This window comes from Melanerpes formicivorus, unplaced genomic scaffold (assembly GCF_026170545.1).
Source record: "Melanerpes formicivorus ecotype bairdi unplaced genomic scaffold, bMelFor1.0.p_v2 SCAF_10, whole genome shotgun sequence".
Classification (NCBI taxonomy): domain Eukaryota; kingdom Metazoa; phylum Chordata; class Aves; order Piciformes; family Picidae; genus Melanerpes; species Melanerpes formicivorus.
Window position 1 is genome coordinate 19,800,821 of NW_027142362.1, and position 25,508 is coordinate 19,826,328.

The 25,508-nt window shown below is 42.0% G+C and overlaps 1 protein-coding gene across 4 annotated transcripts in view; it reads right to left on the reverse strand.

The window, feature by feature from the left end:
- Window positions 1-12,288: 12,288 nt before the first annotated feature.
- DAPK2 (death associated protein kinase 2) overlaps window positions 12,289-25,508 on the reverse strand; it is a 50,952-nt gene continuing 37,732 nt past the window's right edge. For 3 of the 4 annotated variants that reach the window (XM_068144088.1, XM_068144086.1, XM_068144087.1), the window contains exons 8-10: window positions 24,203-24,355; window positions 22,586-22,631; window positions 16,227-21,684 (exon numbers count right to left, since the gene is read on the reverse strand). In XM_068144088.1, the coding sequence (XP_068000189.1) occupies window positions 21,049-21,684; window positions 22,586-22,631; window positions 24,203-24,355 (835 nt within the window). In that variant the 3' untranslated portion in view covers window positions 16,227-21,048. Of the gene's footprint in view, window positions 15,452-15,948; window positions 16,030-16,205; window positions 21,685-22,585; window positions 22,632-24,202; window positions 24,356-25,508 lie in introns of those variants that run through there. The other variant, XM_068144089.1, reaches the window with a different exon arrangement.

Below are 25,508 nucleotides of genomic sequence, written 5' to 3' on the forward strand. Positions count from 1 at the left end.
TTAGTTATTCTCCTAGTCCTCTAACCTTTTTCTTGGGCGAATTTTCTTTGGCTTCTGTCAGTTCATTGGTGTTTATCTAGTCTTTAACTGGAAGTTAATATTCTAACTGTTGTCTGAAAGCTATACAATGAGGAATTATCCCTCCGCTTTAATGAATCAATGACTATTCTGTAAGGCTAAAAGCAGTTTTTCTCTTTCCATTGTTCTCACATTTCCTCTTCTTCCATTCGTACTGGCATTCATGTTTTTTCAGCAAGTGCCACAACACACACAACGCTCTCCTGCGACTTTCACTTTGCGATCTCAAAATGTTTTGCAAAAGGAATAATTTTTCCCTTAGACAGGGAAAATGCAAACTATAAATAGGCTAGGTATCTCATCCCAGTATGTCTAGCACAGTTCTGCTCCAGCTCAGCACGTTACCCAATAGCCTCCTTTTGTAAGAAAACTCTTGCTCATTCTGGCCTTTTAGAAAGATGTAAGTTCAAGCCTTGCTTTTTTTTTGTGGCACGTAGCTTCTTGCACTACTACCACTACAAACAATACCTCGCTGCTGCTGGGGAAAGGAAGTGCCCACTCAAAAGAGACATGGACTATAAAGGTCACATTCAAAATTAGTATCATAAAGAAATACTTCATGCAGAACATTATCAACACCTTCACTTTAGAGAGGTAACAAATGAAGCTTAGACAGATGAAGTAACTTTACCAAAGCTATTTTGGAGTCTTAGTGTGTAACTCAAAGCAGAGCCAGGAATACAGCTTCAGACTGCACAACTCAATACTAATGTTTAATCCACTGCCCACAGGTGTCTGGATTTGTATATGCCATGAAGTCCAGGACTTGGCAAACAGAATAACAGAGCTATGAACATTTCCTCTATGCTCTTACCAGCCGTAAGTTACCAAGAAGAGAGCTATCTAAAAGTATTGTTGTGAAACCCCAATAAACAGTTCAGCCAATTAACAAGTTAGTAAAAGACCAATATAGCGGTGCTGATTAGTGGTTAATCTTGTTTGGCCCAGTCTATTTACACTGGTAAATGACTAGGACTGATGCTACTGGTATCAATACAGAGGTGTGATTTCCACCTTCTGTTATTGCACTGTTGATTATAGGCACATATAGGCTCTCTTAACACTCTCCCTGAGAACACCTACTAAACCCCCATCCAGCTCTTCAATCAGATAACAATCTGAAGTCCAGATGAGCCTTAGCATGCACAATTTGAGGATATAAATTTACTTCTCAAATATGAAAGGAAAACACTTGGTTTCTGGAACTGGTGACATAGCTACCTATAGCTATTTCTAATTTGTCCTGAACCATCCAGCAGAGATGGATTTCTTAAAAATGAGTTAAGGTGTGGGTTTGGTAAATTTGTGAAGTGGGGATTGTTTCTGATCTTTGTCATGGATGCATAGAAAATGCACATTTGAGTGTTTCACAGTGATGTGGGACATATGAGTGTTCAAACCAGTGCTCATTCCATTTCTGGCTACTCTAACATGACTAAAGTGACATGCCTAAACTCTGGCAAGACAGACAGAAAGTCTACAGCAATGGCAAGAGCACTGACAGAGCCTCTTCTGTTGAAGCAGGTTGCTGAAAATGATTTTCAGGCTTTGCAAAGGCAGCCAGGGATGCTTAGATCTAAATGGAGCAACAGAGCAGCATAGGTCAAAGACCCCTCAGAGGAGCATCTAAAGTAGATGCATGATCCCACCCTTCAGAGAGCTCAAGGTTAGACTTTTAATTCAATTCTACATGTTCTCCTCTATCTGAAAATAACATTTTTCACACTGTGAGGAATTGGAAGGTGCCGCACAATATTCCACATATAAACATGACACAGGAGCATGACTGCAGCACAATATAGGGCAGAAGACAAAAGAAAGACATTGCATGCCATTGAAGCAGCAGGGCACATCTTGGGCATGCTGAAAGCAATTACTGAAATGGGAAACCGGCCAGTCTACCACAGCCAACAGCTCTCCTTACAAAACAGCTATAGGGCTTCTGGACTGCAGCTTTATATTATTTCAAAGATGACACATCTCCGAACACACAATGTCACTTCTCATTTTTGCACACTGAATCAGAGAACAGAAGTAACACCTAAGAAATTATCAGCAGCTCTCCATAGCAGTGAATTCTGTGTCTTGGCTACACAGTGACCGGACACTCAACTTATCCTGAAGTACAGCTCACTAAGAAAAAATTGTAAGCCTATATTTGACACCATGCACAAATTTAAGTCTTTTTATTAATATCAGTGTTTTTTCTGAGCAAGAACCTGGGTGAGAAAAGGTCAAGTTGATCAGTTTTGTGTTAAGCCTTAGATGATGAAAAGCTGCCTGTGACTAAAAGATGCTGAGATACCATGGCTACAGTCATGACACAAGAAACAGAATATTGTGTCAAAGTTGCTAGGTTCTTTTATGCTTTAATTACCTAAACCCATAGAAGACCAGATGAATTTTCATTATGTTACATCCAATTGCGCTGCTCATTAGAATTTGGATCAAGAGACTTGACTAACATTTTGCAGCTGTACACACACTCCTTCTGAAGGAACTGCCCTTAAAAATCACAGTCCTAGTCACATTTTTACTGTACAAAAATCAAACCTAGATGGTACGTCACCCCTAAGGTACTTAAACAACTACTTGGTCAGGTGCAAACCACACATCTGGCATGATCTGTAGAGAGTTTAAGTAACAGACTATTTCAACAGAGCATATGAAAGTTCCAGCAGTCATCAGAAAGAAAAATCGCTAAGTAAAGAAAATCTTCATGCAATTAGAACAACACTAAGGCAGTAACCTGACCTTGCTTTTGGGTGGCACTAGTTGTACATAAGTATAGGATAAATCTACCGTACATAAACATTATGGAAGCCTGAACAAACAGCAGTTGCATACCAAAAATTGATTTGAACAGCACATAATGTGTGACTTTTCATTATTTTCCTTTTTTTTAATTTTCATAAACATTTTTAGAAAAGTTATATGTAATCTTTGTTCCCTGCTTCTCCAGGGAGTTGATGTGCAAATCTACAAACACAAAAATGCACAGAAAGCCAGGGGAAAAAGCGTCAACTGTTTGAAAGAGCATTTAAACAATCTTAGTTTTCCTTTGTTACCAATTTAAACACCTTAAGTCAATATTCCAATTAAAACACCTTAAATCTATATTAAATGAACTAATGTTGATTCAGTATAGAAAACTGGCTTTTCAGCTGTTTCTAAAGATCCACTAAGAAGGCTGAAAATTCATTTTGCTCAGTTTCAAAGCAGAGTTTCAATTGCTCCTGACAAGTTTTACTCTGAAGTAAATTCTGAAGAATTAGAGCAAGTTGAATACATGCTTTGTCCAGAGACCACACAAAGGCATGAATTCATTACAATGCTCGAGAAACAGATAACGTCCTCTAATAAAATGATCATGTGTGCACACACAGGAAAGGACTCCTAAGTGCTCCGGTCTTCACTATTTTATTCCTTCAAACTGAAAAACTGACACAATGCAGTACCCAAGTAGATCAGAGTCTTCAAATTTTGGATGTTGGTTTTTGGTTTTTTTTTCCCAAAATTATCAACCACTACCCTACAAAATATTTTAAGAACTGAAAAATAAAAAACCTTGTTAAGACAGACACCCTGAGGAGCTCACTCGAGATGTGCCTCAGGAATTCACAATGAAGAATTTTTCTAATATGGTGCAAAAGGCTAAACTACACTAATTTTGCTACACAATACAAGTACTAAAGTGTAAGCAAGCAGAACACACATATTCCTACACACAGACTACTGCTTTCTCCAAAATACTGAGCTCTAATAATATGAAGCTTCTGATAAACAACCTTATTATCAGCCTGAGTCAGACCATATTCCTCCTTCTATATGCTGATCTCTGTACAGACTTAATTTCCTGCTGGCTTCATTCCTATGCAGCCCTTTAAAAATGTGAAGTACATGATTCATGTCTTTAAAGCACTATCAGCACAACAACATTTAGTCTAGAAATATTTATTCCCATTTTGCTCACAGCAGCTGTGTCAAGGTGTACATGGCAGTCAAAAGCTAATTATTTATTTGCTGACATGTGCTATATGAACCCAAGTTACAGCAAATCCTCAGCATCCCCTCAGCTATAAGCATACTTGGAAGCCAGAGGAAATTACCAAACCTAAACCAAAATAAAACCCTGTCAAGAAGGGTGATGAATTATTCTATAGGCAGCTAGAGGCTGTCTCAAGATCGCCAGACTTTGTTCTTATGGGCAATTTTAACCTGCCCGGTATCTCCAGGGACCTTAACAGAGCAGAGAGGAGGCAGTCTAGAAGGTTCTTTGAGTGTTTGGTGGATAGCTTCTTATGCCAGCTGCTGTGTGAGCCTACCAGGGGTAAGGTTTGCTTGACCTCTTTTTTACAAACAGGTAAGGGCTGGTGGGAGATGTGGTGGTTGGAGGCCGGCTGGGGTCCAGTGACCATGAAGTAATTGAGTTTTCAATATTGAGTCAAGCTAAGAGGGGCATCAACAAAACCTCCACTCTGGACTTCCAGAGGGCAGACTTCAGGTTACTCAAGGAACTAACTCAGAAGGTACCCTGGGAAACAGCCCTTAAAAACAAAGGGGTCCAGGAGGGCTGGACCTACATCAAGAAAGACATCTTGAAGATGCAGGAACAGGCTGTGCCAATGTGCTGGAAGATGAGCCACCAGGGTAGACGGCCAGCCTGGATGAGCATGAACTTCTGGGTGAATTAAGGGGAAAAAAGGGGGTTTATCATCTTTGGAAAGAAGGTGAGGTAACCCATGGATGTTTAATGATGTTGGTAGGTCATGCAGGAAAAATATTAGAGAGGCAAAAGCCCGTTTAGAGCTTAGACTGTCCGCTGCTGTGAAGGACAACAAAAAATCCTTCTACAAGTATATCAGTAGCAAGAGGAGGGGCAAGGACAACCTCCACTCCTTAGTGGACATGGAGGGGAATATTGTAAGAAAAGATGAGGAAAAGGCAGAGGTACTTAACACCTTTTTCGTCTCAAATTTTAATAGCAGGATAGGTTGTCTTCTGGACAACTGGCCTCCTGAGCTGGCAGATGGAGTCAGGGAACAGTATAGTTCCCCTGTGATCCAGGAGGAAGTAGTTAGAGACCTGCTTAGCTGCTTGGATCCCCACAAGTCCATGAGACTGGATGGGATCCATCCTAGGGTGCTGAGAGAGCTGTCAGATGAGCTCACCAAGCTGCTCTCCATCATTTTTCAACAGTCCTGGCTCACTGGAGAGGTCCAAGATGACTGGAAGCTGGCCAAAATGGTGCCCATCCACAAGAAGGGCTGGAAGGAGGAGTCAGGGAATTACAGGCCTGTCAGCCTGACCTCAGTGCCAGGCAAGATTATGGAACAGGTCATCTTGAGTGCAATCACACAGCACTTACAGGATGGCCAAGGGATCAGGCCCAACAAGCATGGATTTAGGAAGGGCAGGTCCTGCCTCACCAACCTGATCTCCTGCTGTTGATCAGGTGACCCATCTGGTGAATGTGGGGAAGGCTGTAGATGTAGTCTGTCTGGACCTCAGCAAGGCCTTTGACACCATCCTCCATAGCAAACTCCTGCCCAAGCTGTCAGCCCATGGCTTGGACAGGAGCACTCTGCACTGGGTTAGGAACTGGCTGGAGGGCTGAGCCCAGAGAGTGGTGGTGAGTGGTGCCACATCCAGCTGGCAGCCAGTCACTAGTGGTCTCCCCCAGGGATCAGTGCTTGGCCCCATCCTGTTCAATATCTTTACTGATGATCTGGACAAGGGGATTGAGTCCATCATCAGTAAATTTGCAGATGACACCATGCTGGGGACAGGTGTTGATCTGTTAGAGGATAGGAAGGCTCTGCAGAGCAACCTTGCCAGGCTGGACAGATGGGCAGAATCCAACGGCATGAGTTAACACATCTAAGTGCTGGGTTCTACACATTGGCCACAACAACCCCATGCAGTGCTACAGGCTAGGGTCAGAGTGGATGTAGAGTGGCCTGGCAGAAAGGGACCCAGGAGTACTGGTTGATAGTGTGTTCCAAACCCCTCACCAACTTTGTTGCTCTTCTCTGGTTTTGGAACACAAGCCCTATGAGGAGAGACTGAGGGAGCTGGGGCTGCTTAGCCTGGAGAGGAGGAGACTCAGGGGTGACCTTATTGCTCTCTACAACTACCTGAAGGGAGGCTGTAGACAGGCAGAGGTTGGTCTCTTCTCCCAGGCAACCAGCACCAGAACAAGAGGACACAGTCTCAAGCTGTGCCAGGGGAGGTTTAGGTTGGATGTTAGGAAGAAGTTCTACACAGAGAGAGTGACTGCCCATTGGAATGGGCTGCCTGGGGAGGTGATGAAGGCACCATCATTGCAAGTGTTCAGGAGGAGACTTGATGGGGAGCTTGGTGCCATGGTTTAGTTGATTAGGTGGGTTGTATTAGTTGATAGGTTGGACATGATGATCTTGAAGGTCTCTTCCAACCTGGTTTATTCTAGTCTAGTCTACAACTACCTGAAGGGAGGTTGTAGCCATGTTGGGGTTGGTCTCCTCTTCTCCCAAGCAACCAGCACCAGAACAAGAGAACACAGTCTCAAGCTGCACCAGGCTGGATGTTAGGAAGAAGCTCTTCACAGAAAGAGTGATTGGCCATTGGAATGGGCTGCCCAGGGAGGTAGTGGAGTCACCATCACTGGAGGTGTTCAAAAAAATACTGGACGAGGCACCTGGTGCCATGGTTTAGTTGATTAGATAGTGCTCGGTGATAGGTTGGACTCAATTATCTTGAGTTAACCTGGTTAATTCTGTTCTATTCTATTCTTTATCCCAGGCACTGGACCAGGCAACTGAAGGCAGTTTCAAGCCAGACAAGGTCCAAGCAGGTTCAAGCATGCAAGGCTGAACAAAGCTAAGCAAGGCTTGAGCAAGGCAGAAGCAAGGCACAGGGAACTAGAAATCATCCTGTATAAAAATCTTGCCTGAGATTGATTGGAACAATAAGGCACTGAACCAGCACACAGTTACCCAATAGAAAGGGGTTCTGCCAGGCCATGGCCAGAACATATGCCTTTACCATAGATACAGGGTTGCTTACCAGACATGCATGGTCCTGTCCCCTTTGTTCCTTTTCCCACATTACCCTGGCTTTCTGCAGGAAGGAGGGGGGGAGAGAGGGACCATGTCTAGACACCTTAGTGTCTTAGTTTATGCTGGGGCTGTTTGGTTCTACCATGACACACTCCCTAAGCATAAAGCTAGGACATTGATTCCAGATGTACACAGTTAAACATCTCAGGAGTTTCTGCCTTGCACCCTACTGTTAATTCTAGCATTATCTACATTTACCAGGGAAAAAAAAAGAACAAAGCAAACCCAAAAACACTGCAAAACTAACCAAACCATACAAAACTGTTCCAACAAGTTGAACATTCAAATGTGCCCTCATAACTAAGAAGGCCAATGGCACCCTGGAGTGCAGAAAGAGTGTGGCCACCAGGTCGAGCAATGTTCTCCTCCCTCTCTACTGTGCCATGATGAGGACACAGCTGGAGTATCATGTCCAGTTTCAGGCTTTCCACTTCAGGAGAAACAAGGAACTACTGGATAGAGTCAAACAGAGGGCTATAAAGATGAGGAAGGGACTAAAGTGTCTGAGGAAGAAAGGCTGAGAGACCTGAAGCTGTTTAGCTTGGAGAAGAGCAGGCTGAGAGGGAACCTCTCACCAGCTCAAGAGCAAGGGTCAAGAAGATGGGGTCTGTCTCTTTTCAGTGGTGCTCAGTGATAGGACAAGGGGCAACAGGCTGCAGCTAGAACACGGGGGGTTTCACATAAAAAGGAGAGAAAACTTCTTTACAGGCTGTGGAATCTCCTCTGGAGACTTTCAAAACCTGCCTGGACACGGTCCTCAGGAGTCTAATCTAAGCAAACCTGCATCAGCAGGAAGGTTGAACTAGATGATCTCCAGAGGTCAGTCAGACTCCTTTCTAAAATTTGCCTCAAGGGGCTGGGCTGCTATCTGTGCCTCCCAAAAAAACACTGTTCTGCCTATGTTCTTTCAAAGTTCCTATACATCTGCACTGCAAAACTTATTGAAGATCAAGCATCCCCTTACACGAGTAGTAACAACAGCTGACAAAGGCAAACAGATACCTCACATCACAGCAGGTCGTAAGTATTTTAATTATTGTTAATTGCACAAATTGCTTGAAGCTGAGCCATGACAGGCTTCCAGGGCAGATTTTGTAATGAAGATCATGCATCACCTGTCCAAAAGGCACTGAAAGTCAAGTCTCAGACTTGCAGTTTGTCACATTCAAGCCCTGTTTTGGTTTTATTTCAGGTTTAGGTTGTCAAAAAATGCTTTTATTGACCTTTTATTAGGAAAGTTTTCTAGCAGCTGATAGATTCAGTGGTGTGAGTATACCCTGCTCATTTTAAAAAAGCATGTTTACTAGCACGTTTATCTTCGTTCTGTTCCCTAGGGATTTTGTTCAGAGGTCTTCTCCTTACAGATACTCTTACAAAAGGCCACTTCTGTTCTCAAGAAATTCAGACCCTGCCTCCCCTCTGCCATCAGTTCCAAACCATCCTATATTAATCTATGCCTAAGGAGAACATACTCATTGAACTTACATTTTCTGTCTCCCTGGCACTTACACTACAAAAACCAACCTTTTCATCTGCATGAAAACTGCATCACTTTTTCCCCCCCAGATTTATGAGAAGTGCAAGCTGGCGGATTGGATTTTCCTGATGAGCACAGGCCACCTTTGAGATGTGCTAATGTTCAAAATCCTTGGTGCAATTCTATGATTACTTAATTCGCATAACCAACAAACTGCCTGCTCTCTGAAGTGTATTAAAACTGCATGAAAAAGACACTTAAGAAACTTGCAGTCCTGGTAGTATGGTTCAAGGTGAAAGTGTAATTCTTGAGCTAGAATATCTTAGGTACTAAGTGCAGTGAACTACTACATCAGGTTAAGCTAAATAACTGGAGGTGATAGTCCTGATAGGTATTGAATGTTTTCTGGTACCGCTTAAATAGAAAAAGAACAAAAAAAAAAAGCTTTTCAACTGCTTTTCAGCACATTTTTGTGTGTTTCAAACCATTCTGAACATGACATGATTTTTTCTATAATTCTTAGTGGATCCTAGATGACTCACAAAGTAATAATAAATTACTAGTATGCAGACCCCCTGCCCTTCAACTGCTGTGACTTTTAAAGATGGCCATGCTTATCAGCCAAAGAGAAACAGCAATGATTAAAAGAAGGCTGTAGGTGACAACTTTGTCCTACAAGGGCTCCAGAATGAAATGAGGCAGCTATGGCAACAGCTGTCACCTGAGGCTCTCAGTTCATTTTTATGTTAACAGTTTATACCAAGTAACAGCAATCATGAAGGAAAGCAAACTCTTTCCTCTCAATCATTCCATGTCCTCCTCTGCTGAAGGGTAAAGGCAGACCTTCCCAGTAGCAAAATTCAGGGATTAAAAAGAACAGGCTGCAGCATGGCACTTAGACCAGCCACAAGTGTCTGTCACAAAACTGGTTCAGGTAAGTGATCTGACATCCATAACCAGCTTTGGATCTACTCCAGTTACACAACTGCCTGCTTTATACGTCTCCAGATGTTCTACAGACCCATGTAAGATTTCTTCCCATCAGAATAACCAAACATCAAGAAAAGATCTAGTGTTTAAAAGTCACCAATAGGCAGAGACACATGTTGTGCAGGCAACACTGCCTATTTACATACTGACTTCTACTACCAGCAGCTTACAAAGCTGTGCCAGACTGAGAAAAGCCTTTCTTCTTGCTTTGAGATAGGTGCAGATGCAGGGAAATGGAGTACTCTGGATGACAGGGTAGCATTATACAAGTCCAACTTTTCATGACCATGGCCTCCAAGCCATTCACATTTCAAAATCTGCCTTTGCTTGTTGCAGACTTTTGAAGACAACTGTATGTGCCGCAGCTTTTAAAGGCCCTTAGGAGCCAAGATTAAAGCTCAGCTCTGAGACCAAAACTGCAGCATGACATTGTTTTCTGTTGTTTTAATTGCATGACTAGGGCTAAATTTGATTTAACATTTCCTGTCCTCTGTGAACTGATTGAGAGGCTCTAAGCTAAATATTAGAAAGACTTGTCCATGTTTTAAAACTAAATCTAATGGAATTTAAATTTAATAACAATACAACATATTTTAGATAGAGAATAAAAGATGTAAAAGGCAGAGGAATTACTTAATTTTTTAAAAATAATTGTTACAGTAAGACAATGACACATACTACAATAGGATACCCCAAAAAAATCACTTTTAACAAAGCATCATATGTAGTACATGAGCCTCATCCTCAGGAAAGTAAGTATTTTAGGAACTACTGCTGTGACACAAATTTTCTTAACTTGCTTGAGCAGATACTTCCCACCCTAAAAAGGCCTGTGACTGAGCATAGTTCCAAATAGGATAGGAAAATGTTACACCTCTGAGGCTGATGGTCACACTCCATAGCAAAGTACTACTAAAAGCTAATGCTCAGTGTCAGCCTTTTCACCTAATCTCTCAAAAATAACAGCAAGCTACACCAGCAATGACACTGAGGAGAAACCTGAGAAGCTAAATCTAGCATACGCAGCTGCACGTAGAGACAAAGATCAGTCCTATTAGGCCTCTGAATAACCCAACAGCCTCCTGTTTCTGACACGGGGCATGCTGGGCAGAAGGCACAGTCAAGGACTTCCTCTGCAAACACCACCCTTAGATCTACAACCAGATCAGCCATTCCTTCCCAACACACATTCTCCACCCCATCACAGCTCCCCAAGACTTTTCCTCAAACCACTCTTGCCTCAGCAAACAAACTCACTCTGGTAAGGGCCAGGACTTCTTGCCTATCTGAAACCACGTTCTCAGCTCATCACAAGCTCTGCCTCCAGATCCAGTTTCTGCCCCGGAGCCTCAGCAACACACCTGGTCACCCCAGCTGTGGCATAGCTCTGACCATCCCCCATAAGAACGCTGGTTCTTCCTGCCCCAGATGGATGAGGCCTGCTGTAATTTCACTTTGTTAGGCTCATGATGATCCCCGAATGATGGAGCCCGGCAATCCCTGCCAAAGAGTGTTTCATTTGGCCAACTACTGCTTGTAAGGCCTCTGTGAAACACACACGTTAAAATAACATCCTACCACTAAAAAACTAAAGTTAATGAAGTTTGAGGTTTATGTTAAGACATAGTAGCCATTTACAAGAAAAATATGGAGAACATCAGCCAGTTTACAGAGCAACAACACAGAAAAGGGAGAAGTAAAAGTAACGGTCCCTTAGAATCTAAACTGATCACTGTTAGATGTACACCTCTTTTCTTCCGTACCACATACAGCTTCCCTGTCATATGGCACATATGGGTAGGAAAAATACCTCTTGTTAAGAAGATACAGTAAGTGGAGTCATACGGCACAGACCAAAGGTAACAGCGGAAAGAGCTTCAGGGGTCAGAAGGCACCAAGCTTACCTTGCTTTTTGAGGCTGCGGGACACAGGGATGCACTGTACAGACCTCGATTCTGACAAGGAAGCATGGTCCACCACGGAGCTGCTGAAACAGCACCGAGCGACAGCTGCCCATGGGTCGTCCGCACAGGTGATGCCAATACCGGCTCGGCCTCCCCTCAGGGCCGCGCTCCCTCAGGCCCCGGCCAGGCCTCTCCGCGGCGCCCGGCACGCTCTTGGCACGAGGGCTGCCCCTCACGGCCGCTCCGCCATTTTCTTCTCAGCTGCCCAGACCCTCTGCTGCGGCTCCAAACCCCTTCCCCCGAGCTGCGTCCCCGGCAGGGAGCTCCCTCTCACGGCTCTCCCCTCAGCCGCCCACTACCTGCGGTCTACCGCAGCCGGTAGGACTAACCTGCCTACCTGCTCGCCCGGGGCCGCACCTGCTTCTGCCGAGAGGCGAGCGTCATACGCCAGCGGGCGGCCCGGGCCGCCAGCTCCGCGCGCCGCATCACCCCCGACGCACGTGCCGCCCGCAGCGCTGCCCTTCCCGCGGCTGAGGGGCCGCGGCCTGTCGCGGGCCATGGCGGGGCGCCAGCGGCCTACCCTTTTCGGGTACGTTACAGCCGTGTGTCACCTCCGCCTCTTTGGGAGCGCGGACTTCAGCGTCCTCAGAGGGGCTGAGCTTTCAGAGAGAGAAAACACACCGCGGCCCCTGCTTACCGCGCTCAGCTGGTTTGGAAGACAGACAGGCACAAAGGACACTCCAGCTTTGAAAAATTTTATTAGCAAATCATAATAACTAGTATTTGTTACTTGTGACAGTCTGAGCTATTTCCAGGCACATAAAAATAATTACTTCTCTTAATAAAAATATAGTCATTATTAAAAAACATCACTGCTAAAGTAGCAATAAAAATAGTTTTATTTAAATAACACCACCTAGGGTTTTTCTCAGACTAACATTTCACATATCTCCAGGTTCCTTATTGCTTCAATAATAATAAACAGAAAATAGTTTTTTCTCCCCCTCCAAAGTAAATTCTATAGCATACGTTATTGAAGGGTACTGTATCTCCCCTGCCACATCCACCTCCCTTTTCCTCTCCACATGGGATTTTTTCCCTCAATAAAAGGAACCACTAGGTTGTTTCTCAAAACCACCAATGGTAAAGAATGCAACTAACCCCTGCACTGAGGAAGGTGTCTTCCTGTGCTGTAAACAGTTTAATGAACCCATTCCCTCCTCCAAGGAATAGAGTGCTAAATACAGAGAACATTGCCTTTGTAAAAGCAGGGTAAAACTTCCTAATAAATCACAAATACTAGTCTGAAGATCAAGAGCTCATACACTCACAGCATGCTTCTGTGAGCAGCCTTGGAATAGTTTGGCTTGAGTACAGTGTTGCTTGTTTTGGTTTGTGTGCAAGGAGTGCCACATCACTATGGAGCCACGTGAAGCAACTACATGGCGTAGGGAGGGCCAGCCCTGATGCAGTCCAATGGCTAAAGCAGCACTCCCATCCAGAGCTGGCCTGGGCAAAAAGGGAAGTGAAGCCCAAACACCTTGAGATGTATGTTAATGTCTTGGATAAAACACCACCTTACATCTTTTATTAATGTAGAGCTGGAGCTTGTGGCTTCACACTATCTTGCATCCTCTGCCTGCCTTTCTGCTGCATCCTGTCTTGCCCAATAGCTGCTAGGATGTTACGTAAGAATAACCTCACCTCCATGAGACCGTAATTTTGATGCAATAACCCAACAGTTATTTTAACCAGGGCTTAGTTTTGATAATTGCAATTTAGACACACAACCTGCAATCTTTACTGTGGAAAGTGCAGGTGTTTTGAAACTCCAGGAATTCAGAAGAATAGGACTGGCTCAGACTTTATTTGGTTTTGCATATCCCATGGAATGAACTAATGGTAACACATGGGACAGGGAAAAGCAGAAGCAGAATTTGGTAGGCAAGCTGGGCAGCATTTTATCCAAAAATATATTATTAGCATTCTATTTATGAAAGATTCCTTCTGGACACTGAAACTATAATTTTTTCCCCATTACTGCTCCTTCATAATATATACATTATTAGAGCACTTTTTGAGGATTCTGCCTCAAAAATGGCACAAAAAGCTCAGAAAATACACCTTTTAATTGAATATGAGGACAAGTCTGTGCCCTCCTCCTTATCCTTTCAGCAGGCACATCATAGGCTATGTAAGAGGAAATTAAATAAATAGTATCAAAATAGTGTGACATGTTTGCTGAAACATTCCTTCTCCGGATTCCACAACTCCTATAACTACATTCTCTCCCTTTCTCCAACCTTCCTAGTCCATGTTCACCTCTGCTCCCAACACATCCTCCTCATACTCATTTCTCTCCACTGCTTTCCTCCCACACACCATCTCCCTTAATTTATATTTCTTCCCTCAAATCCTACTTTATCCTTCTCTCTTCCAATGATTCTCATACATTTCCTTCCTTTCATAGCAATACTTTCTCATCAACTGCATTTTAGTCTCTGCCTAAGGATAAAAAGCTACAAATAAAAGAAGTAGGGTTTTATTTCTTAGAAACCAAAAGCCAGGCAGAATTAATCTGATACTAGTGTTCAACACCAGTTCATACTTCATCCTAAAAGTGACAACCATAAAGCCAAACAAAACCACTTTCCTCATCAAACTTCTTTCTAGTAGGCCTGCTTTAAATAAATGTTTACAATTTGTTAAATGGCATGATAAATATGAACTTCTAACAACTAATATATTCAATGAGAAAAAGAACCCAGTCTATATGCGTTTTGGTATGAATTGAACAATACTGGCTTAGAAACTAATACAGTTAAAATGATGCAACTTACTAGCACAAAGCTACTACATCAATATCAAAGTGCTTAATTCCTCAGTCCTGGACACAGCTCCCTGAATAAAAACACAGATGTTTGCAGTTTGGGTTCCATGTAAACAGCACCGACACAAATAGGCATTAATGATGCTCTAATTTGCCAACAATGAATTATAACAGTAACAAAGTCTAATAAAGACTACTTTCTTAAGTGTCCTGTTTCTAAGTGCCTTGTTTTGGTGAAGTATCCTGCCACCACTCTGTAAAAATAGTGTATTTGGATGCATCAAGTCACTACTGATATTATTCTATTTTTCATCCAATATTTGTCCTGGCTATTTCATCTCTCAGTGGCCAGAATCAGTTGCACTCAAATTGACAATGGCACTTGTCAATTTGGTCTTCAGTCAGTGAAGACAGCCAGAGCACAATTCTTGTTGCAGGACAGAAACTGTTTTCTGCTAGGCTCACAAAATCAAGGTTATGACAAGTAATGGCACTATAATTTTTTTCTCAATAGCAGCAATTACAGAATACTGCGCACCACTAACAAACTCTGTCATGTATCTGCCATCAAGTACTTAGGCTATTAAGAAATACAAAAACTATTACAAAAATTTCCTTAAGACTCAATACCCATTTCCCTGACTGAAATAATAATGCACAGTCTTAAAAATTGTGTGGAATGTGAATTACTCTGCATTAGAAGTGTCAGTAGAAACCCTGCGTCCTGACTGCAGCTGCTATCACAAGTAGATTGAAGTATCACTGAAACGCTCGATATATAAACACTCCAATCAGTGCTTGTGCCTGTGGCATTTCCCTGGGAATCTGGATCCCTGGTTTTCCAAAATGCTCAGTAGGCATTTAATAACAGTTCTTGGTGTAGTTTGAGAAGTGAGAAGCATCATACCAAGCATTCAGACAAGAAGTCAAGGTCTGCTGTCAGGACTGCTTTTTATAGCAAGGATGAAACTTTGCTGCCCATGGAATTCTCATTCCGTTATGATATGCTGCTTCTCCTCTGATGAGTGGCTTTTCTTTGTGAAAGGTCCTCACTATCACTCTCACAGTTTCTCTGAAATAGAAAGGCCACAATGTTTCAATCACATAAATGAAATACCATGCTCCTAAACTTAAGGTTCTAATATTGTTAGTGTATCATCTATTGAGAAAAGTTGAGCTAATAGAAATCTCAGAGAGTTTCATTCCCTACTGCAGGGATCCCCTACCCTCCATCACACAGCTGGGCAGGGGAACATCAGTGCAGTCTCTCTCCACCACCACTCATTTCTCTGTCAGCACAGTCACTGCTGTGGTACCCAACTAGTGTGCAACTCCCATGTGCGCTCTTACCTCATAAATATGGCCAGCACCTAAAGACTTTATTGTCCAACATTTCTGTCACAGTAACACAACTTAGAGCAGCATTGGAAGCACACAAGGAATGCCATGGTGCCACCTGGTTTCCCACAAAACTATTTTCACCCTGTTTGGCTATGCATCCACATGAGGACAGCAAAAACAACAGTAAAACTGGTCCTTCTCTTCTTCCTGTTTGAGAAGTGTACCTACCAAACTTTCATCTTGAATTGGGACATTTTTCACCAGTGAACGAGATAACTGGTTGCACAATGAGACAATATGGTAGGAAAGCTACGGAGAGAGAGAAGGAAGAGAATTTGACCACACATATGCAGTGCTTACATATCCAAAGACACTCCATTTCTCTACTGCATATTACAATTTTGCATTACAGCTCTATCATGCTCTCTGTTCCCATCAGGCATGGGAAGCCTTACACAAGGAGGATTGAAGGCTTGCTGTCATACCTTCCATCGCCTTCTAGCATATTGCCTTTTGAAGTTCTCCATATTAACAACAGATGATTGCCGAACCAAAGCTTGTTGCTTGTCCGCTGGCTGGAAGACAAGAGAGTGATTTTATTGCTTGGCTCCCTTCAGTGCATTAAATACATAAGATTCTTCATACACTCTGGAGCTGGCTGAAAAGAATGCTGGCTGGCGAAGCTGCAGGTTCATATAGGTAAAAGCAGAAGAAAAAGAATTAAAGCTAGCCTGCTCTGTGTCTGGACAGGAAACTGGTGTACAGCCTGTGGCTGCATTTGACCCTACACACAAAATCATTCTGAGAAGTTCCACTGCTTCCCCTTTCTAGCCACTCAGCCTGGCACAAAGGGTGTATCACATGGCATGGACTTTGCTTTAGCCTCCAGTTCTGCTTCAGCTCTGTAATGATCCACACCAAAACCAAACACAAAGTCTGGGAACAGTTTTTCTAGCCAAAGGACAGGATGAAGGACAGCCAGAAGGACAGCCAAACAGGAGGGAAGTAACTAAAGGGAAGCTTTCAATTTGTCAAGTTGCTAAGGTGCTTGTCAGTGCACATCTGCACCATCTGGATTGAGCTTGTATCAGCTGGCCTTTATTCTCATCCCTCTCTCTGAAAGGCACTGGGAAAGCAACAAAAAGCTTCCACAAAGTCCTGACGGAAAGGAAATCGAGCTGCTGTCAGTGTACCAATGGCACTGCAGCATGCTGCTGCTCAGGGGGTTTGCACATACTTGCTAAAAATCCTGACATCATACTCTTGGGTCCTCTGCTACCTTCCAAATTTTCAGATAGGTTTCACATTTTGCACTTTACAAGGATATTTTTTAAACAAAGTTACATTAGGGCCCTTTCCTAAATTCCAGTCTGTGGATCTTCACTGCATTGTAGCATATCATTTCAGAATTGTGCTTTTACAGATTTTTCTTTTACCAGTCTAATTTAAACATCATAAAAGGGAAGAATAAAAAATATGCTGTGCTATAGAGACTTCAAAGGTACACAGGTAAGTCTGAAGTGGTCATTTCAGATCTGAACATGAAGAAATCTGAATTAATGCGAATGTGAAATATGGAATAGATTCAGAAAGTGATAACTGTACTTCACAACCCAAATAGCAACATGGTACCAGACAACAGCCCTTTTCCTGTCTCTCACAAAGCTGGTCAATAAAATCCTGTCTGTTTATCAAAACCTCAGGAAGGCTCAGGTAACCTGCCACTGTGAGTAATATGCAATTAATCTGAGTGTGACAGATCTCAAGGAAAATTAGGTGGCCCAAGAAAAGTAAGTCCATGACTGACTTTGGTCAACACTGGACTCACCACGAATCACAGAAGAGCTGAGTTTGGAAGGGGCCTCTGGAGATCACCTAGTCCAAGTCAGGGCAGAATCAGCTACTGCAGTTGTCCAGGACCTGAGTATCAAATAATGGAGACTCCACACATCTGGACAATGTGCTCCAGTGTTTGACAGCTACTTCAGTAACCCAATTTGTTTGCTTTTTAAATGCTTACATGGAATTTATTGCAATTTCTGCTCATCTCCTGTGGTAGCACTGAGGAGAGTCTGGATCTATTTTCTTGTCTCCATTCTATTGTGTATTTATACAGACTCAGATCTCTCTCCAAGCCTTCTCTTTTTGCCACTAAGCAATCCTAGCTCTCTCAGTCTCCTGCTCTTTGACAGACACTCCAATCCTTTAAACACTTCCATAGGATTCCATCAAACTCAATCCAGAAAGCTTTGCTGACATCACCATAATAAAATGGGAAAAAGCTCACTGTCATTTAGTACTAGCAACAAGGATACATGCTACCTGAAAGAACTCAGGCTCTGTCCTTTAACCATATCCTGAGTATGAGAGCACAGGACGTTGATACCCTGGCAATAAATATGAGGAAAGAATTGCAATACCTGAGTATGGAAAAATAGGAAGAAAAATAAATACATATCAGAACTCAGATGTGCACAAACATTTTTTATGGCAATCCAGTGTTAAGTAATATATATTCATCAAACCCTGACACAGTCTTTCTGAAAATTAAGCACCTTTCAACTCCAAAATCACATCCAAAACTGCACAGACCAAAGAACTGTATCTGACAGATTGAGGGGAAAATGTTCAAAACCAGATGTGGTAAAAGTTAAATAAGAAAAGCCAGGAATCAAGCCTTCAGCGTTTACAGAGTGACAATCATTCCAGCAGTTCTGATTGGCTTGGACTTGATGATATTGGAGGTCTTTCCCAATCTTAACAATTCTATTTGAAGGTGGATAACCCAGAAACATTTATACTGAACTGGACTGGAATGCAAACACCTGAAGAAGCAAGACTACCAAAGAAGAATAGGAAAGACATCAGTGAGGTTTTAAACATTTTTTTCCCACAAAATAACATTTGAGACAACAAATGCACTTTTCTCATCAAATGTTGTAGGTACAGCATTTGTGCAGATATCATTAATTCAAGGAGCCAAGCTATCAGCTAGGCCTCTTTCTCATTTAGATGTATACACCATTCACATAGAACAGATCTGGGACATTTAAGCATTAAATCTAATTTCCTCATGCTGCAAATGGCTAAGGTAATGCAACAAAACATCAAGCAGAAATCAGTTTGAAGTGGAAAAAATGTCACTGGCTCAACATCAGCTGCACAATCATGATGACAAAACTGAGTGCCCTTTCAGCAGTAGAACCATTGCTGAATCAAAATAGCTCACTTTACAGTGCTGCAGAATAACAACTGCCTCTCCATTGCTAAGTAGCCTGCAGATCAGTGACCCTGTCACTTTCTCAATCATCAGAGTGTCTTCTCAAAAGCAGTACATCAGTGACCTCCTACAATTCACAGAGCATTAGCATCAAGGACTGAGTCACAACAATATTAACCTTACCCAAACACACTCAGGAACAGAGTGACCTTATTTAACGTTCCTTCTCATCATGCCAGCGCATTTGTTCTTAAAGAAAATCTGCACGAATAGAGATTATGAGATCATGGCTGAGGGAAGGCAGACTCTATGGAGCATCTTCCAAAGATACTGACTGAAGCTTCAAGTTACTTTTTAAGAATTAAAACTCTCCCAATCATAAAAAAAATCCTGTGTTCTGGTTCTCCTGGACAGGCTCTTATGGGTTTTCCAGTTCAAAGGAACTCACTGAAGTGATGACTTAAGCATACCAAGAGAATAAAGAATGGACATATGTAAAATTCTCAGACCTGTTTATGACAGTGGAGCCCAGTTCTCCCCAGCCATTATCATTGGCTTGCTAGGGACATCTCCACTACACTATTTTGAAGCTTCTGAAAACTGCACATATTTCACATCCTATTTCCATCCTCCACTGAGTACAATGGCAGAAGTAACAATACTCCTACTGAATAACTGTTTTCAGAACTTTGAATTTTCACCAGCCTTTTCATGTCTTTATGACATGGCAGCAATGGGTCCACTGTACACAAATTGGATGAGATTATCTCCAAGTAGAAAACATTCTTCATAATGTTCTGAACAATAGTTCAATTTAGTTAGGTCATTAACTTCTCTGGAAAAGGAAGGAGGCTGGGCAGTGCAAGACATATGCTAGTACATGAAGAGCCACTCTAGATGGACTTGAACCCTGTTGCAGGGATGCCTGGCTACTATCTCACTCATTCTTGGATGTGTCAGTCACCTACAACAAATTCAAACAGCTAAGCAATGGGGCTGTAAACTAGCTGCAGAACCTAGGCTGAGAACTCTTTTTAGTACACAGGAGCTTCAAATCTCTTTTTCAGCCACTAACACCATCAGGGAGCAATTGCATCCTGCATAAATAACTATTTATTGTGTCCAAAACCAAGATAGGTACATCTGTGCATATTAATACAATATAATCAAATGACTTGGAAATACAAACCAGCAAGGCATGATTCAAGTTTGGGCCAAGTTTTTTTTTTTTTTTACTTACTAAAACCTGAGGGGGAAAAAAAACTTCACAGCAAGAACAGTAGTCTCAAATCCCACATCATGGATTAAGTTGGTTGCAGCTTCATCAACCTTACTTACAGAAAGTAAACTGTAGTATCTCTATCAGTCACGAATCACTATTTACACTGTAAATTACATGCAGTTATTTGATCAGTTCATTACAAGTTTCCAGTTGTATCTTTTGAATAGGATTTCTCCAGTATATTTTAAACTAAAGCATTAATTCACAGCTAACACTTCTGATGGTAGAGGGTTTCACCCTGCACAACTGGCCTAAAAATAATCCTAACTTTTCTTTGTCAGCACCTATTCACAAAGAATGTCATCAGTACTAGCTAAATATTTGACAGGACAGATTAATTTCTGCAAGTACTTAACTCTCATGATCTATAGAACTGCCTGCAGCAAGTCTACACAAGGGTTTACTTTATCCAACCAAGGACATTATCATGAGGGTTTTACTAGTTTCCAGGCACCCCACTTACAGTAGTGTACAGAAAGTACACGCTGACCTGCTCTTTATTCAAAGTTTACTTAGTGATCTTCAGGAACTATAATACATGAGGAAGTATCATATAGGCAATGCAAAAGGCTGTAGGGTTTAATGTGTCTATACCACCATGATAATCGGGTTCCTGTAAATTCAGACACTGAATGTGAGAGAAAAAAAATACTTTGATGCTACAAACCACCGGCAGTATGTGGATTTGGTCAGCATCTTGTGCAACGCATCAGAACTTCTTTTTGGTTCTTGCCGATGTTTTTGTGTAGAATCTGTGCACTGGAAAATTTTGAAGCTGCTAGATTCAAACAGGCAGCAAACCCTACATCTAGTCTGATCTTCAACACTACTGATTTGACTCTGATACATCTAGATTCAACCCTGCAAGGAATTCTTCACACCGAGATCTATTTAACAGCTCCATTAGTGATTCATTAATGTCCTTGTTGAAGACAGACTCAAAGTTTCCATTCACACAAGCTTCATTTTCCAGTTGAAAACTACTCATTAGATCCTGTATCCACCTGAGCTCCTCAGAAAGTTCTTGACTGAGAGATTCATACTGACTCTGCAGATCAGCGTATTTCCCAGTTATGCCCGTAAGACTAGCACCTACAGTCTTGATATCATCTTGCAGATGTCTTTTCAGGGATTCAATTTTGCGGAATTCATACTTCAGCTGAGACAGTTTGTGCCTCACACTTTCATTCTCCTCTTTATACCAAGCTTCTTTCTCATTATAAATGGAAACCAGAGCATCAATGTCCTCCTGCAAGGAATCGTGGGATGCAGCCAAAGTGCTGAAACCCCGTTCTGTAAGTGAAATGTCTTCTACTACGCGGGCAAAGCGCTCAAAGTTGATGTAGGTATTATTGGGAGGCATACTTGAATGGCACTTTATGGTGTACTCTCTCAGGCGTTTTGTCTTCAGCTGTGTGTTCTCAACCTTCTTGTTTTCCTGGACTTTGCTTTCTTCTTTCAGCTGGTGAGTTGTCAGACAGAGGAACCAATGTTACTGAACATTTAGAAGACAGCACAGTAACTCAAAAAAACTCTACACAAAGGGTGCAGTCTGAACTTCCTCGATGCTGGGACATTCTCTGCTCCCACAGATTTTCCTTCATGCATTTGATTAAAAGAAAAAAAAACAAAACCAAAACAAAACACCACACCAAACACAAACACCAAAATGTATGTGACAAATAATGTGCATTCATTCCAATGTGATAAGTGTAAATAACAAGGCTGGAATTCATTTCCATGTTAATTTTTAGCAGTTAACAGTCTCAAAGCTATGAATATATGTAAAAGGAAACCAAACAGTCCTGAAAACGCTCCAGTTAATAGTTTGTGCAATGCAAAGCAAAAACTGAATTTCCAACATTCTCATTAGTCACACTGAGATTAGCTAAATGGATTTTCAATAGGAGACAAGCAGTGTTTATTATGAAATTATACACACATGTGCAAATGTGAGCAAACCACCACACTTGGTAAAGCTGTAATATCTCAAAAAAAATTGTATTTTCCACATTGGCTACACTCAAGTCTCAACTCAAGAAAGCACTAAACCCTATGTGTAGTATACGTCCATGCAAACAGAGAAGGATGGAGAAATGTAGAGCTCAAACGAATGTAGAACAGTATAACATGCAATAACCATCAGTTTCTTCACCTTCTTTTTACAAGTTATGAGAATGAAAGAAGCCATTTGCAAAAATGCAAGGATTTAGCTAGACTCAACCAATTCTTCCCAGCACATCTCTGAGATGCTGAGTTACTAAGTACTTAGAGAGCAGTTTTCCATTTATCATGCCAGTAAGAATACCATCTCTGTTTTGGCCATGGTAAAACACATGATCTGTCTCTTTATAGAGTCTTACCGTTATCCATGGATGGGACAGGGCTTCCTGAATTGTCAGCCTTTTCCTATAAAACACCACAGAAAAGCCCCATGAATGTGAAACACCTGGTACAGAAGTCCACTGACCTGCACTTCTCTCAGGTCTCATGAAATATTTGTCAAGGTAATGTCAGGACTAGCTCTCAGATTCAAGTGTTATGTTTCTCCACGAGACATACTGCTGGTATGTAGTTTTGTAACGTTTCTGTTTCAGTAAGGAGCCATCCTCACTCTACACAATTTTAATTCTTACTTGATCAAAATATACCTGCATGTTTGTATACCATTCCATAAAAGGCAATAAAACATCACATGCTTAGAAAATAAATTCTTTCTATACACTTTTATAAACAGGCATGCAGCATGAGCTATCTCTAAATTATCCTCTGGAACATGATATCGCATCACTGCAGGAGCTGCTGTTTCCTGCAAGTAACATGTCTGCAAGAATACTTCAAACTTACTCAAAACTGATCAATCCTAACTTCCTTCTGCATCATAGTAGTTTGGCAAACAGTTCATTAAGAACACAGACAATGCAAGGTAGAAACACGGCACTGCACAGGCACTGGCTCTGTACATGGGACAAATATCAGTATCACTGACTCATCCTTTCTTAAAAGGAGGTTGCTAGACCTGTGCAAATGCCTTGTCAAACCCCACCTACTCAAGCCTATCCTAAGGCCTAAGGGTTTGACTGAACAGCTTGCCTCATTCTAATTACTTATTTTCTCCCACAGTGAAGCCATTAGAGTAGAACTTCAATGGTCTGGCATCCATCATGGGCAAATAGAGTTTAAAAGCAAGAAAAATTAAAACCAGTCTGTGATTCCTATACCTGGGAATAAAGATCTGTATAGCTGTCAAGCAAAACCTACATCTTATCTGCAACAGATGCACAGAGACTTAGAGAGCAGTCTCACTATGAGCACATGTGAAGATTTTTCTGCCCTTCCATCACTGGGAGCATATTTTTGGATCATGGCACTTCCTTGCAAGAAGTTCATAATAGACTGAAATATTGGTAGTGGTAGTTCACAGAATCACAGAACAGTAGGTGTTGGAAGGGACCTTGAAAGGTCATCTAGTCCAACTTGCTCTGTCAGAGCAGGATCACCTCGAGTAGGTCACATAGAAACTTGTCCAGGCGGATTTTGAATGTCTCCAGAGAAGGAGACTACACAACCTCTCTGGACAGCCCATTCCAGTGTTTTGTCACCCTCACAGTAAAAAAGTTTTTCCTTATGTCCACATGGAACCTCCCATGCTCTAAAGATGCACCCACTGCCCACTGTCCTAGTTACCCTGAACTAGAAACTGTGCACATCATTTTCAGCCCTTCATCTACACCCTGTGGAGCCAGCATGATTCAGGTGAGAACTCAATCTTGAAAGTGAAATTTAATTCAGGAGAGTCAGTTCCTTTTCACAGGATATCTGGGTGCAGTAATTAACCAGGGGCACAGCAGCATCCTCCTGTCTTGCTCTTGAATAGCAATGCACACTGCAAGGAAAGCTTAGCAGATTACTCATCAGGATATGTTCCTCTTATCAGATTTATCTTAGAGATGAATGAATCTTGCTGCAGTATTACATACCGTGTATCTTTCACCAGGAGTTTCTGAATAAAATCTTTTGCCAGGTCACTGGTATTGCTGAAAAATTCTTCATCAAATTCATAATTCACAGCTGTGATGTTGGCAAGTGTTTCTTGTTTAGTTTCTCCAAGGAAAGGCGACGCACCACTAAGTCTAGATAAGCCAGGAAGAAGACAGTTGCAAAAATAAACAGCAGAGTTACTTCAATGAAATTTCAGTGACTGTGCAATATAATGTCAGGACATTGGTGGCTCTCATGTTGTGGCAACCATGCCATGTGGGAAACAATAGGCCCAGCTTTGGCTTACTACATTTATGGTTATGAATCAGGCTCATCTTGAAAACCTCTAGTGCAGCACTAATATGTGCACCCAGGTAGAATTGCACAGATTCTCCTCTCCTAAATGCCTCACTGAAGCTATTGCTCATCAAACTAGAAAAAGCTTCAGCTGAAAAAAGTCTCTACCCTGTGACCCAAAAACGCTACAAGGCAAAAGCTCCTGTGAGCTTCAAGCAGATAAAGTAGTGTTTCTATAGGTTTAGTTTCTTTGGCTAGAAAAGCTGTGCCCATACTGCTTCTCTGACTGCAAAGCTATTGACAAGTTCCCTGCACAGTGGGTTCAGCCAAGAGACCTTTCTCAGCTGGAACAGAAAGACAATGTGTGACCAGAAGTCAGGTGCATGGCCTTGCCTAGAGGCCAGCTCTGCCAGAGGTAGGGCCATGCTACTCATTAAAAGGAATCCACAAACAAAAGGACTTTGGCTGCAGTAAAATCCAACTGTTTCTGAACAATGCAAAATTTCATTCTGTTGGCACTCTGCTCCAACTGCAAGGATATAATGGAGACATCATCATGATGAAACTCCACTCAGCAATCTTTACTTGGACAGGAAACAAAAAATAAATTTTTCTTTCTGCTTTCTCTTTTGCTCAGCAATGAAAGTGATTGACAGTCTTCATCTTTGATAATTATTTACCTCTGCTCCATGAAACTCAAGAGTCAGAACAGATTCATTGCGGATTCCCCCTGCCTTGCCTTTTCTCTTCTCTCCTTCCTCCCTCTCCAGTCTACAGGGATTTGCTGACTTGCAAAAATCTGATTTACAGGAAATGTTATTTATAGTGAGGAAATTGATCTCACCCCTTTTAAAAAAATCTTTTGGGCTATTATAATGCTTACCTATTCTGTCTGGCTTTGATAGCATAGTTTCAGGATGCAGCAGGCTCGAAACAAAAGTGCAGTGAACTCTTGGGATCTAAACTGATGGTTGGAGTACTAAACTGCTTGCTTACATGTTCCTGCTC